The sequence below is a fragment of the Nelusetta ayraudi genome, unplaced genomic scaffold (genome assembly GCF_046127955.1).
Source record: "Nelusetta ayraudi isolate G7.1 ecotype Tasmania unplaced genomic scaffold, CSIRO-AGI_Nayr_v1 ptg000011l, whole genome shotgun sequence".
In the NCBI taxonomy this organism is placed as follows: domain Eukaryota; kingdom Metazoa; phylum Chordata; class Actinopteri; order Tetraodontiformes; family Monacanthidae; genus Nelusetta; species Nelusetta ayraudi.
This window is the reverse complement of record NW_027466061.1, coordinates 19,105,377-19,120,023: the sequence shown is the minus strand read 5'-3', so window position 1 is coordinate 19,120,023 and position 14,647 is coordinate 19,105,377. Positions and strand designations below refer to the sequence as shown.

General features: G+C 41.3%; 1 protein-coding gene and 1 long non-coding RNA gene across 2 annotated transcripts in view; one reads left to right on the top strand and one right to left on the bottom strand.

Annotated features, from left to right (window-relative positions):
• b4galt2 (UDP-Gal:betaGlcNAc beta 1,4- galactosyltransferase, polypeptide 2) overlaps positions 1 to 14,647 on the bottom strand; it is a 123,509-nt gene that overhangs the window by 32,536 nt on the left and 76,326 nt on the right. Inside the window, exon 4 of the mRNA XM_076021685.1 lies at positions 2,443 to 2,630. Coding sequence (XP_075877800.1) covers positions 2,443 to 2,630 — 188 coding nt within the window. The remainder of the gene's footprint in view (positions 1 to 2,442; positions 2,631 to 14,647) is intronic.
• LOC142884231 (uncharacterized) lies at positions 1,116 to 1,488 on the top strand. Its single transcript, XR_012926148.1, has 2 exons — positions 1,116 to 1,353; positions 1,458 to 1,488. It is a non-coding gene; the product is annotated as an uncharacterized LOC142884231 (long non-coding RNA).

Below are 14,647 nucleotides of genomic sequence, written 5' to 3'. Positions count from 1 at the left end.
GTACACAAATGCTGCTGCTAAAGAGAAAAGTGTATATCTGCAGTTTTATCAGGACTTTTTTTCACACTCTAGACGAGCAAAAGCTGTATTCGTTTTACCTCCCACCGGCAAGAGCTCTCACTTCTAGCCTTGGTGTGCGGAGGTGTGGCTATCAGGCAAATCTCATTAATCCACTTGGTTGAGACAAATATCTTCTATGGGCTCTTTGTCAGAATAATAGGTCATTTATTGTTTCTCTTAAAGCTGTGGTACAGGAGGCGGTTGCAGCAGAAGGCTCATCGTTCATCATTTTTTTTTTCCTTCATCCCTTCAAAATATTTTATTATGTTGAATAAAACGCAGAAGTCAGTGCCAGTTTTACTGTCTTCATCCAGTCCTTTGAGATTTCTTAAACAGAATGCACAGTGGTTTCGACGGCTGGGGGGCTCTGACTACACTTTATTCCACTCTCTTTAATACACTCTATTCATTGTATTTTTTTTTTTTAAATGGATGAATACAGCTGACAGTTAAATTACTATATCTGAATTAGGGCTGGGCAAAGACTAAAAGTTTTAATTGTAATTAATCACATGATTTCCCTGATTAATCACGATTAATCACACTGTATACGCAAAATCCAATAATGAATATAAAAGAAGTGTATAGTGCACTTTTATTTCTACCATATGAACAAAGTCTTTTATTTTCTGGTTCTGCAGAAGCCAGCAACACACTTTTACAAAATAAAAGTATGTATTGCGGCTAACTGGCGATCGATAAATAAGCCGCGGTGCGCTAAACGAAGGAGTAATCGTTGACGCGCATGCAAAAATAAATCCAGTCTTGCTTTGAGGTTCTTTTTTATTTACTTTATTCTTTATCATAATGACCTTCGACGCTCACAGGTGAATGTCATTAAATAGCGTTGTGGCTACACCCACAGTGACACACACACACCCTAAGAAGTGCGCTAAGAATATAAAACAATTCAACTCCATGTTTTGGGATTTTTTTTTTTTGAAACCACACTCGAAAAAAAAAAAAAAAACGAGTTTACACGAAGCCGTATCAAAAATAAAAAAATAAAATAAATAAATGAATGAATGAATGAATGAATGAATGAATAAAAAAATAAAAAAATAAAATAAATAAAATAAATAAAATAAAAATAAATTCAGTTTACACGGATACGCGGCTGGAAACGACTGAAAACGATGTAGTACCTATGCCCGGCCTGGTGTGGCGCCGCAAGTTTATTCCTTGCAGGCGGAAGAGGAAGAACGCTTAAAGCACGCCGTGTTTGCAGAAGCAGTAGCTCGCTAAAAACAAGCGCCACAGAGAACAGAAAGAAAGATCGCTCGTGAAAAGACAGTGTGGATAAACGACAGTTCGACGAGTTCAACGTCTGCTTCGAGTTACTTTAGAACACAAAGCCTGAAAAGGTCCATGCTAAAATTGACTCGGAGTTGTGCCAGTAAAAGTTCGCTAACATTTTTGCGTTTCCTGCCTCAACATCCCGGTCCGCCGACCCAAAAGAAAATAAATAAAAAGTAAAACAGGATGTTTGCAAATCGTTTCCGTGGTGTTTAGTTTCACTTTGCACACAATCCACGATCGATTCTCGAGCACAGTGGGTACGCTATCAGCCCCGTGAGCTTCCGGCTGCCAGCAGCACGTGCGTTGCGCACGTAATTACGTCATGAACACGAGTTTATCATTATTACCGCGAGATGACATATTCTTACCGCGGTGAATTTTATGACGATATAACGCAAGCGCCGATATATCGCCCATCCCTACTTAAGGGTCCTACAGCACGTGAGCAACATGCATTAATGCGCGATAAAATAATTGTCGGCGGTTATAAATAAATAAGTTAACGAGACAATAACGCGTTAACTTGCCCAGACCTAATCTGAATGTTTAGGTTAGTAACTACACAAATTGTTTGTGACAGAATCAAAGTGGGCAGGTGTGATGGGAGACTGATGGGATTCTTGTTTCATTACCTCAGGGGACTGGATTAGCTGTCAAAAATATGGTAGATTTGTTTCTGTAATTGTCAATAATATGTTCCTTTTTTCCAACGAGATGTATTTAAGACTTGTTAGTTACGCTTTGCAACATGTATTTGGACAACAGAAGTATAACTGAATAGAAATTGGCAGCAGTGGTCGGCAGTACATTCCCCTGCTAATTTGGGCCTCAGACAAGAATTTCAAGTTCCAAATTTAATGTTTCACAAAGATTTAATCCAGTTACCTAGTGTGAATTGGCAGTTATAGGCAGAGACTTGAGCAATGACTCCCTTTTATTAGGCAGCCAGGCAACATTTCAACTCCATACATTTAGAAACACATTTAATTCGAGACTTAGGTATAGCCTTTACAACCGTTGGGAAATCATATGGGGATTAAAAAAAGAACCATCATTGCTCTGTGCTGCACATTTTCCGCTCACCTGAAGCCAAATTTGTCCATGGCGATGGCAAAGTGTCTCGGCTGGTCGTAGCAGTGGTAGAGGTTTCGGTCGTCCATGGGGATCAGGTCCACGTCGCTGAAGATGAAGCAGTCGTACTCCGCGTCCTTCAGAGTCTCTGTGTAGCCGACGTTCAGTAGCTTGGCTCGGTTGAATGTGTCCTCGCCCAACTGACAGAAATGAACAAGAAAGATGGATCATCAGCATCTTCGGGTTTATAGTCGGAGGAGGAGGGCAGATGTTTGCCCTCATTATAACATGCCCACTTGGAAAAGCTCTTTGGGAAAATCAGTCACCATCTAAAAACAGAAATTGGGATGCCTGTTTAATTAAGTTGATGGCAGACACCATAAAACTGAGTCTATATTGTGCAACATGTGCCTCCAAATGGTGACATTAATAAAACTTTAAATATGAGCTAATAAAGGCGAGAGATGGAGTGGGCATGCAGAGAGGACTGAATGCGGGAAAAAAAATTAAAAATCAGTGGTGACAAAAAAATATGAAACTTGCTATTTTAAAGGGAGACAAAACCGTGGGAGGCAACAAGAAGCGTCTTTGAGTGATGTTGAGTTGACTGCAAACAATCAGGCTGTTAGTGTGCGCAGCGGCAACAAGTGAATGCTAAACTGCTGCAGGCAGCGTCCCCATAAACAAACGGCGGAAATTAGTCATTATGAGTCGAATGAGGTTTGGATCTCATCAAAGGCGTTTTTCAGTGTGGACAAAGAATTAAGAGTTGAGTTGATCCAAGGAGGGGAAACGAATGGTCAAATTAATGCAACACATTTTCTTTACCCGTTCCTAGTTAAACCCCTACTGAGGATCTACCTACTGCAAGATGCAGCCACCACATCCAGCCTGTTGCCCTTGTTTCAGTCAGCCACAGAGCCAGTGACCCCAGATCCAGCCGGACTCTGCAATGAATTTCTGTGTTGGCTCAAAACAGACTTAGCCTTTGAGGCCGGTGTTCTTATTGTAGCCTGACAATGTATGTATAAGTGTTGAAGCTGCTGTGGTAATGCATTCTTTCATGACTAATCATGTGAGTGTGGAGGAGAAAAACTTGATTAGTTCATCTGCAATGTCATCTTTGAATTGGGGTTTTTCTTTCCCTTTTTGCTAGGACAGACAAAACCTACCTATTTGTCTGCCAGTGTTTTTGTATTGATGGAAAACAGAATAAATCTCATTGTTTTCTGCAGTTGTGTTGCAAATTATTTATGTTTTGTCATACACAGCAAGTTGTGTTAACAGGTAGACAGACAAAATAAAGGGAGGGTGGAGAGGCTGCTTTGACATGTTAATGTGAGAACATGTTGGAGATGACATCACCACAATTAAAATAATGATATAATGAAAGACACAACATTTGAAATCAGCCAGTTCAAGTGGTGCTAGAATTCCAGGGACAACAGCAACATCAGGATTTATTTTCTGAAGGGCTGCCCTGTGTTTATAACCGCATGCAGCACTAAGTGATGTATATCGACCCCTGGAGAGTCGGCGGCTGCACTGAAATACATCTGTTTGTGCCTGAACGGTCCAGGTTCTGCACTTTTTACTAAGATAAATGCATTTGTGCTGGGCAGCGCAAGGGTATAAGATAGTTGAGAAGAATATACTGGATGTGACAGCTATAAATTCAATAGTGTACGAGGTCCATGTATCTCTTTCAGAGCGGCTCCTATGCATCAGCGTGGCAAGGCAAATCCAGGCTGGAAGGAGGAAGGCAGGAGAGCCGGAGCAGAGGTTCCTGAGGGACACACTCTTCTTTTGAGAGTGTGTCCCTCAGTTGGTCCCTCTTCTAGCAGGCCCGAGTCGACTTTTTCTTGACAAGAAGAGCTTGTAGCGTATCGAAAGAAGGACCCCTGCAATCCACCAAGAATTAGTAGGAGTTTACTGGCAAATAGATACACGGAGAGATTCACCCACTTTAGGAAAAACCTGAATTCATTCATTTACTGTACAACTCTCCACTTATTCCAGTACAAATGAACCCCTGCTCTTGACGAAACACAAGTTCAATCTTAATGAGCAGTGTTTGGCATTGACTAAAGTGAAGAGGAAGCAAAGCATCAAGCATGACTCCTGTTACACTAAGGGCCAGATCCACAAAAAATGGAGCGCAGTGGTAATTTGCGTCACTTTTTGCGGCGACCTCGCGGCCGTAATCTCCGCCACCTTTGCATCGTATCCAGAAAGGTTTTCCCGCTAATGATATGCAGGCGTAAAAACACCCAGAAATGCTGCACCTGAGGTGTCAGAAGCACAAATTGGGCTCTAGTAACCTGACCACATGACCACATCACATGACATGCACACCTCAATCACCAGAAGTTGAATTCCTGCTGTTGTCAAATAACACGCACACTGGCTTTCTCCTGAACTCACGTCAAGAAAGAGACAATCGCACACGTCTCTCCAAATATCCACGCAGCCCTGCGCACAGTACACACAACTTTCCGAGGTCTCTGTCGTCCTCTTAATGGGGAATTAGAACATTTCCGCCACTTAGTAACAGCAACACGAACATTAATAAACAGTGGAACACATACAAAACTGAACACACGTCAGCAAATGTCACAATATGAATACGAGTGCGGTTGTGCGACAAAAATGAACCCGAACCTTCTAATAATTTTAATTAGTCTGATTTGAAAAAGAGAAACTCTGGCGCTGTTGTGCGCTCCGGGCATTACAACTGCTGTCACGATCGGAAGGTAGTCAAACTCTTTGTGGAACCGACGCTGTTTCGAATCATTTTACACGAAATTACTAATTTAAATATATTCAAATGAGTCTGGCGCAGCCCTGCCACTACCTGAGGCTCGGCACATGTTCCTCAGCTTTTCAGCTTTACATACTCTCTGTGGATAGGACGCACTGTTTTTAATGCTACTTACACGGATTTCTGGCATAAAAGCCGGGCAATCGTTTTGTGGATCTGGCTTAAGAGTCAACTGAGATTTGATTAATGAAGTCTTGACATTAGAGCTGTAAGAATGACCTTTGTGTGATATGATTCAACTCGTATAAAGAAAAAATGGGGTAAACGTTTTGGAAAACGTAAGAGGGTAAAATAAATGTATTCATGCAATCTAACAGTAACAAAACCCCAAACTCTTGATGGATCTTTTTTTAGTTGCACCCAGTTTTGCACCAAATTCCCTTTACAATTATCATCAATGATTGGATTTGCTGTGTTTGGAATCATCACGACTGTCATCAACTCTCACGTTTATTTATTTTAGTCTCTTCATACTATAAGCAGAAATATAAAGACACTTCTTTGTTGGGTGGATATCTCTGTATATACGGTGTGAAGCTGAGCTATCAACCACCCTCAAAAATCTGCTGCAGTCAGACCATCTGGGAAAACCACCCACATTTGACAGAACAGGAAGTCGGTCTAGTGATGGATGCGTCTGCTGCCTGGCCTGTCTTCAGATTGTGATGAGATTCTCTTTGTTTTCCTTTCTTCTCTCGGAGGCACGCGTGGTTCGATGCGAGTGCGTTATCTGCTCGGACTGCCGCTGAATCGAGTACAATGTGTAATTCCCTGGTAAGCCAGCTAATACCTGAGATTTGAGAGCATAATCCGCTGCGCAGGTAACACAAAAAATCTATTGTCACAAATCCATCGGGGTCTCCAAACATTAGCTAAAGTGGTCTGCTTTTAGACCAAGGTTGGTTCAATAGGTTATAGGTTGAGATAACATGATGTGAATGTGGGGGAATATGATCAAGACCCCACCCAAATAAGCTAAGTTGTTAAGTAAACAAATGACACATTCAGTTACTCAACTCACTATCGCAGCCATCTGCTTTGACCTATTGCGGTGAAAAGGAAAAATGATACCTTAAATCTAAAGTGGTTATATGTCTCAGCACCACATGTCGTACTGAACGACTAGCAACAATGGTGGAGCAAGCAGTAAACATCCACAAAGAGCCAAAAAAGAATATAATGGATATAATGAAACAATCACTGTTTTGTAGAGGACCTTAGAAAGCAATGAGGTGGCTCTAAACAGTTCTGACAGCACATACACATACACATAGAGGGCCCTGTAATGTCATAACACCACTAGATCTGGATGTGGCAAAGTCAGTTTGTCCTTATAAGTCTATAAGCTGCGTATCGTCTATTGCTCCTTTAAAACAAAAAATTTAATTAGTTGTTTGCTGACAATTTGAATTTAAAATCTATATGGGTGATGTACAACTCAGTCCTATACTACAGATTTTCGAATACACACATTCCAATAATTTCTTAATGTGTAAATGAGTGATCGGTGGAAACAGGATGAGAAGTAGTGTGCAGCTGTGTTTGGGCTTAGTTGAGATGCCTTGCAATGTTTTCCTGCTTTTGTGCTGAACTTGGCCGTGTGTGTGTAACGTGTTTTACGTGTCGGTTGATAGCGCTATGCAGTGTTTGAAATGGACTAATCCTAATTATCATAGTCTTTATTTTCCCCTCTCAATGTATTTGCATACATTTCATTTGTTGCTTTAATCCTGCAATTGTACCCCCCAGTGGTATCAGATGTTTTCCCCCTCAGGTGCCTTTTATATAATCTCCAATTTTTCCACCCGTCTTTGCGGTTGCTGTTTCCTGAACAAGTCTGTCCCAATTCATTCACACCCGCTGTGCATGCAGCCGCAATTTGCCTGCAGAGACCCACAGGAGACAGTGAACCATCCACGTGTGAATATTTGACAAATAAACAAATTGCATGTTGACAGGGTGAAATGCAAAAAAAAAAAGAGAAAACACACAACACAACAAAACACCAGTTTAGCGTGTGTGTTTTTCCCCTCAGTCTCCCATTTCACTGTCATCCTTTGAAGTTTCAGGTAAATTTTTGCTCCGTCAACTTTTGACCAGGTTTTCTATAATCCAGCGTGTGTACAAATGCCGCACTTAAATTTGTGTACTGACAGGTGTGACAAATACGTCTCCATTGCCTCTTCAATCACAAAGACATCTGGTGAAAACATTTAGCGAAAATGTGACGGGACAACAAGAGACAGACAGTTTACCTGGCATATATGCACGCATCGATCACCTCAGCTCTCAATTTAGTGTTGTGACAACATGCGATGAATGATGAGCGGTGTAGTTTGTGGTGACAGCGATGGTCCAAATAAGTTAAGAAATAAAGACCTGAATAAATAAGGCCAGTTATTTTCATGGGATGACGCATTCCAGGTCTTCAATACGCCAGCATATCAGAATCAGAATAAGAAAAAGCTTTATTGCTTTATTGACAAGTACGGTTTAACACATAGAGGGAATTTGTTTCTTCTAAAATAGAGTATTATTAAATAAAAATTTAAAAAGTAAAAAACACACACACACACATATATATACTGCATATATATATACATACTACATGTGTGTATATATATATATATATATATATATATATATATATATATATATATATATATATATATATATATATATATATATATATATATACACATACATATATATATATATATACATATATATATATATATATATAAATATATATATATACATATATATACATATATATATACACACACACACATATATATATATATATATATATATATATATATATATATATATAGTCACATACATACATAAATACATACAGTACATACATACATAAAGAAAATAATATTGTACGCCAATGCAGCCAACATATCCTGGATTAGCTGGTTATATCTTCAAGCCAGACCATGTTCCACCATACTCCTGTATACTGGTGGCCCAAATGGTCCCATCAATACTCAGAAGACTCAGAAGATAAAGCTGGGATAAGGTGTGAATAAGGGAAGGCTGGTGTGGTGGGTTGGAGGTTGGACGCCTCTGTGCTGAGAGACCTGCTGCTGTGGGGGATTTAAAGCTGTGAAGCAGAGATAGTGGCCACTCCACAGGTAGAAGCCACAGGTAACTGCAGCAAAGGGAAGAATCCAGGGAGAGCTGCCGAGACGGCGAGGTCAAAGAGCTCTTCCTGCCAGAAAAAAGGCTGCACAAACGCTCATTGCACACCCGAAACATCTGAATCCGGAATGCCGACTTGCTGCGAGCAATCACACCGTGGCGTGGCAACATGCTGGCTCAGATTGTTCAGCGCGCGGAAAGCTAAGCAAAGCAGAGGCGAGTTTCTGAGGGACCTTCGCTGCAACGACGATGCAGGATGTCTCTGTGTAAGCCCGTCGGTAAAATAACTTTCCAACAATCAACAGAAACAACACAGTGTTGCTATAGCGTGTGTAATGTTTAGCTGCTGGATGAGAACCTTTCTGTTTGCATCTTAAGAAACAAAAGAAAACAAAGAACGTACCTGCACCTGTACGGTTTCTATTGTTTTTCTCCACATGCAACTGAAACCATTAATAAGTGCAGATTATTTTAGTCAATGAGTGAAAAAATTAACATATTTTTCAGATTGGACAGGCACAGTATCAATATAATGATACTCAAAGTCATACCTCAGGCCAAACAGTTAGTTAGTTAGTTAGTTTAGAAAGCAACAACACCGACAAGGCCGATTTTTGTTTTCTTTGGCGGAGCCGTTTGACCACTTTGTCCTTCTGGCTCTTCACTTTGAGCAGCTGGTCAACTAAGAATTTTTCAGATATTTTCCATGTTTGTCAGAGAACAACATATAATAATGAAGAAAAAAAATGTCAGAAATGGGAAGCAGTGTGCAAGGTAAATCACCTTGAGTATGGATGGCTAAGCACTTGTTGCTAATAAAAAAAATGTACATTGAGACAACATGGAGGTATTTTCAACCTCAGCTGATTTACTATTGTTTCTAACGGATTCAAATTTCAATTTTGGAATGGCCTATTTTTTTAAGTCATACATCTGGGGATGGTCCATATTATCCCCATTAGGATCTTTCATGTCATTCTTTTCAGCCTCTGTTTATCAATTTATTTAATTTCTAACAAAGAAAGAAAAAAAATCAATGGCTTCAAATGTTTTAAGGTCTGAGCAACCGCAGATTCATTTTTATCTTTATTGCACCTTTTGATTTGCTGCTTAAGATGAGTTTCTTGTTTCATATAGAAACTGCAGCTTCTTATCTCTTGCAGTTGAATTTGGACTTTTAGTTGAAATTTCCAGTGGGCCTGTTTTAAAGTACATCCTTTGAAGTTGCCCTCTACACATTTCACACATTTCATAAGAGGGAAGTACTTGTCTTTGTGAAGGGTAACATTAATCCATCCTCCAACACACACACACACACACACACACACACACACACACACACACACACACACACACACACACACACACACACTAAAGCTCTGCTGAACAGGTGGGTGGAAGCCACTGCTGGAGCTGCTGGAACTCTGAGGGATGTTTCCGAGCCAACACAACATGAGTGGGACTTCCTGCCGTCACAGCGCAGCAGCACCCAAAGTTCAATGTGACTGAACTTCGCCCTTTGCTTCACATTAAAAGTCATTATAGTGTTATGCCGTAGCAGTTGACCAGTGTTTGCTAGTCCTCGTGAGGATCACTGGTGAGCTTCAGGAATACATATTTTTATGAGATCATTGAAAATCAGCGTGTTTAGAATCATCATGTCAAATCATATCAGCAAAAGCACAGAGGGAGGAGCAGTCAGCAGCTCCATGGAGGTTTGCTGTCACTCAGCAGCCACTCAATTACAGGCACCTTGCTTGTACCAGGTACCTAAGACAAGTGGAGATACTATTCTGTAGATCTTGGTTGTAACCACTGGTTATTTGAGTCACTGTTGCCTTTCTGTGGTTTCCAACCAGTTTGACAAGTCTGACCTCTGTACTGAGCTCAGTAATAGGTGGGTATTGAACATGGATGGATGGATGAATTTTACATAGTTCTTATAGAAGATAAATAATAAATAAATAAATAAATACTTTGGAGCATTTACAGTAAATTCCAATCTAAATAAATATTTCAGCCATCCATTACATCCATTTTCAGTACCAGATTATTCCTGAGCTCAGGGTCACAGGGGTCTGCTGGAGCCTATCCCATCAGCTGTCATAGGGTGAAGGCAGGGTGACACCCTGGACGAGTCGCCAGTTCATCGCAGGACCACAAAGAGACAAACAACAGTTCCCAATTCACCTCAGATGCATGTTTTTTGGACTGTTGGAGGAAGCCGGAGAACCCAGAGGGAACCCACGCAGACACAGGAAGAACATGCAAACTCCACACAGAGAGGTCCCAGGCCCAGAATCAAACCCACGACCTTCTTGCTGTGAAGTGGCAGCGCTAACCACTGCGCCACCGTGTCGCCCGTGTCGTCATCGTGTTAAGACAAATCTCTTGACAGGAAATATTACTCAGGACTCATTTTTACATATTACTATCGACACGCTCATAGGTTTCAGTCTAAATCTTCCACACTTGACCTTTACAGGAGAATGCTGCTCTTGTTTAGACTGCCTGGCTCACTGAATGTTAAGAGGTGAACCCTACCGTTATGTCATCATCACATACACCTATTGTCTTTATGCTTTCGGAAACCTCTACCAGTGCCTCCTCTGATGTCTATGCTGTAATCTGGTTGGTGTCGGTGTCCGTCTCCTTTCAACCCCCCTGAAAAACCAATTAACCGTATCAGCCTTGCTGACTGCCACCAGATAAACTGTGCTCAAAGACACCCAGCAGTATCTCTGAGCATGTGTGTGTGTGAGTGTGTGTGTGTGTGTGTGTGTGTGATTGAGGCCAGCGTGTGGCTGTGGCTCATGTGGGGTCAGTGTGCAATTACACACACAGGCAAACACACAGCGTATACCTGCCATTGAGATGGATTAAGGCCCAGACGATGTCATGGCCTGAATGATTGTCACTGCAATCTGTAAATGTGTGAGTGTTTGGTGCCTTTTGTGCAGGTCTGCGCATATATTTCAAGTGTGTGTGTGTGTCTGTGCGTGTGTGTGTGTGCCAGGACTTATCAGCCTCCTACAGATAGATGGAGGTGCAGCCACTCATCCCCTCATCAGGCCAGTCAGTCAGTGCAGAGAAAGAGAGACCGCAGGGGAGCCAGAGAGATTTTGCTAAATGGAGACAGAGTAAATGTGTGTGGCTTCCTGCCCGTGTGTGTGTATGTGTGTGTGTGTGTGTATGTTGAGCTAACCTCTCCAAAACAGCGAAACCTATAGCCACCATGACAAAAGAACAGTTGACCTGTAGGTTTCTCCACATTAACAGCCAACTTAATTTGTGCAATGGAACAAATCATTTTAGCAGCCAGTTTAAATCAGAGTTGCAGTGAGCAAGAAACCTTTCATGGCCAACTAGTCCAGTAAAACAAAAAATGTACCGAAATTAATAATAGTTCCTCGTGGTAAAATGAAAACACATGTAAACACACTTGCAAGGCATGTTGATTTCCAAATGAGAATTTTAAGACCTCCCTATGTGGTTTTCAGCCAGTCGTAATGTAACCAGATCAATCAGAGACCTTCAATGTAATGTAATGTGTAATGTAATTCATTTATATAGTCCTTTACAACGTCCTCTTGGAGAACCAAAGTGCTTTACAACAGGTCAAAAAAATAGATAAAAAGAATAAAATAAAACAACACAAATAAAACAATATAAAAACAGAACTACTGAAACAAATAACATAGAGCAGAGTAAGTTAAGATAGAAGCATACAAAGTGCCAAGGTGCTACTGGGTATTAAAAGCCAAAGATGCGTCTTTAGCCTGGATTTGAAGAGGCCCAGGTCAGTAAGAAGGTGCAGTTCAGCTGGGAGCTTGGAGCCAGGGCGCCGCAACAGAAAAAGCTTGGTCACCCCAGCGCATTTGTTTTGACCTAGGCACATCCAGCAACAGCTGGTTAGTTGAACTCAAGGCTCAAGCATGGTCGCAACTAAAAGTTCCAATAGATAAGATGGGGCAAGGCCATTAAGAGCTTTAAAAACAAACATTAAAAGTTTAAAATGTATTCTATTAAAGAAAGGGAGCCAATGAAGGGAGTGAAGAACTGGAGTGATGTGCTCCCGTCTATTAGTGCAAGTTAAAAGCCGGGCTGCAGCATTTTGCACAAGTTGGAGGCGACTAAGGGAAGATTGGGAAATGCCAAAATAAAGTTCATTACAATAGTCCAGCTTTGAGCTGATTAGTGCATGGATGGCTGTCTCAAGGTGCTGCCGGGTTAGGAACAGTTTAACTTTGGCTAGAAGACGCAACTGAAAAAAGCTGGCCTTGACAACATTTGAAATGTGTCAAACCGCAGATGAGTGTCAAAAGTCACTCCCAGATTCTTGACTGACTGACTAGGCCTAGATAAGGTGCCAAGGCTAACCGTCTCAGTATCCCCGAAAAACAATACACTCGGTTTTACTATCATTCAAGTGTAGAAAATTATGGGCCAACCAATTCTTAATGTCAGCAATACAGTTGACTAAGGAACCTTGTGCAACATTACTGCCAGGCTTCACTGGCAGATAGATGTGTAAATCATCTGCGTAGCAGTGAAAAGAGAGGTTGTGCCTGGTAATTATTGACCCAAGTGGCAACATATAAAGTGATATTCAAGGCAGATAGGCAGGGTAGAGTCAGGGCAGAGTTTAGCAGTGACACGTTCCAAGTATCGATACTTCGATACTTCCATCAATACTCTCACTATTGGAGAGAAAAGGCAGGAATAAAGTTGCAGTGAGGTTGGACACTGTGGCTTTCTACAGGTCAGCATTGTGAAAATAAATTCGATTGGTTAGCATCGCACTGAATGTGATGACAGAAGGTCCAATCACCTACAGTATTTTGCCAGAAAGGCAGAAGAGCGTGTGAAAAAAATCAGTTAAACAAGACACGTATTTCATCTGGTGTGACAGGCTAGATTCAGTACAGACAGAGTTTTTCTTTTATTGTTTTCTTTGAGCCTCAGCTTTTGGAGAAGCTGCCGTAACAATAATGATCCAACACTGTTGATTAAAATCACTGTTTGATTTTGTCAGCAATACGGTGTTGAGGGGCCAAGAATAAGACCTGGATCTTATTTCCCCTGTAGGTGCACGACTAATTATATCACATCAGATTAACGTCTAATAAGACTGAGAAGAAAATTTGAAAGGGTCAGCAAAAGCAATGGGGGGGGGGGTGGGGTCTTACACCACTTGCCACTTAATAGATAAAGGCTGCAGCATGTGCAGCAAGGAGGTAAATCCGCCTGAGTTCACTTCAGAAACTTCATACTACTGTAGGTTTGCAAAAATGGAAAGCCTAACAAGCAAAAAGAACAAAAAAAACCCAGAGTAAGTCTAGGAGCTGTCAGAGCAAAGCACATGAGTGAGAAAAATAGACAGAACGAGAGCTCTAGAGTTCATTAGAGCGTGTGCGAACATTTTCAACCAAACACTCTGCCGTATGTGCTGAGGATTCTATTTCATTTCATTTTTTTTTTAAAAAGAAGATGATCCTGCCATTCCTGCTGCCAACTGGGAAATGGGAGGCTCATCAAAGCTTGATTAGATACTGCAGTCAACCATGCGCACACAAACAAGCACAAACACAAACACATGGCAGGCTATGTATATCTAATTCATGACCTTACACTCTTCAATCAGAGTCGCAGCGGCGCTTTTCCTGCTTTATGAAAGCTTGGCACGAGCCGCAAAAGAGTTAGGAGTGAGGGAAGAGCGTGACGGAGTTGGCGTGGCGCCAGAATTACTAATTTGCTGTAATGACTTTCTGGCAGTGCGGACACAGAGGGGCTCCTAAATAACGCTGAAGGCCAGGCTACGGCGGCCAATTCAATTACCATTTTCCCGCTCAGTGCAGTCGATGGACACATATCAGGGCTGGCGAAGCACAACAGCTGGTCGTGATATGCGACTCCACTGCGCAGCAACAATGAAGCAAGCCATTTGTTGTGTGTAAATAAACACGGGACAATACTTTGTCATAAATCAGTCCTTCGTCTTTGTGTTATTGCATCTCCAGACTGAGATGGAGGAGATAAGAGCTCCCAAAGATCATTCATGCATTTGCTTAGATTTTTCAGTTAATACAAAAATTATGGATGTAATGTACATACACGAACTCACACACACACCCTATGGCAGCTCTATCTATCTATCTATCTATTTATTGTATCTATCTATCTGTCTGTCTGTCTGTCTGTCTGTCTGTCTGTCTGTCATGTGAATTCAACCAGAGCCAGTTAAAT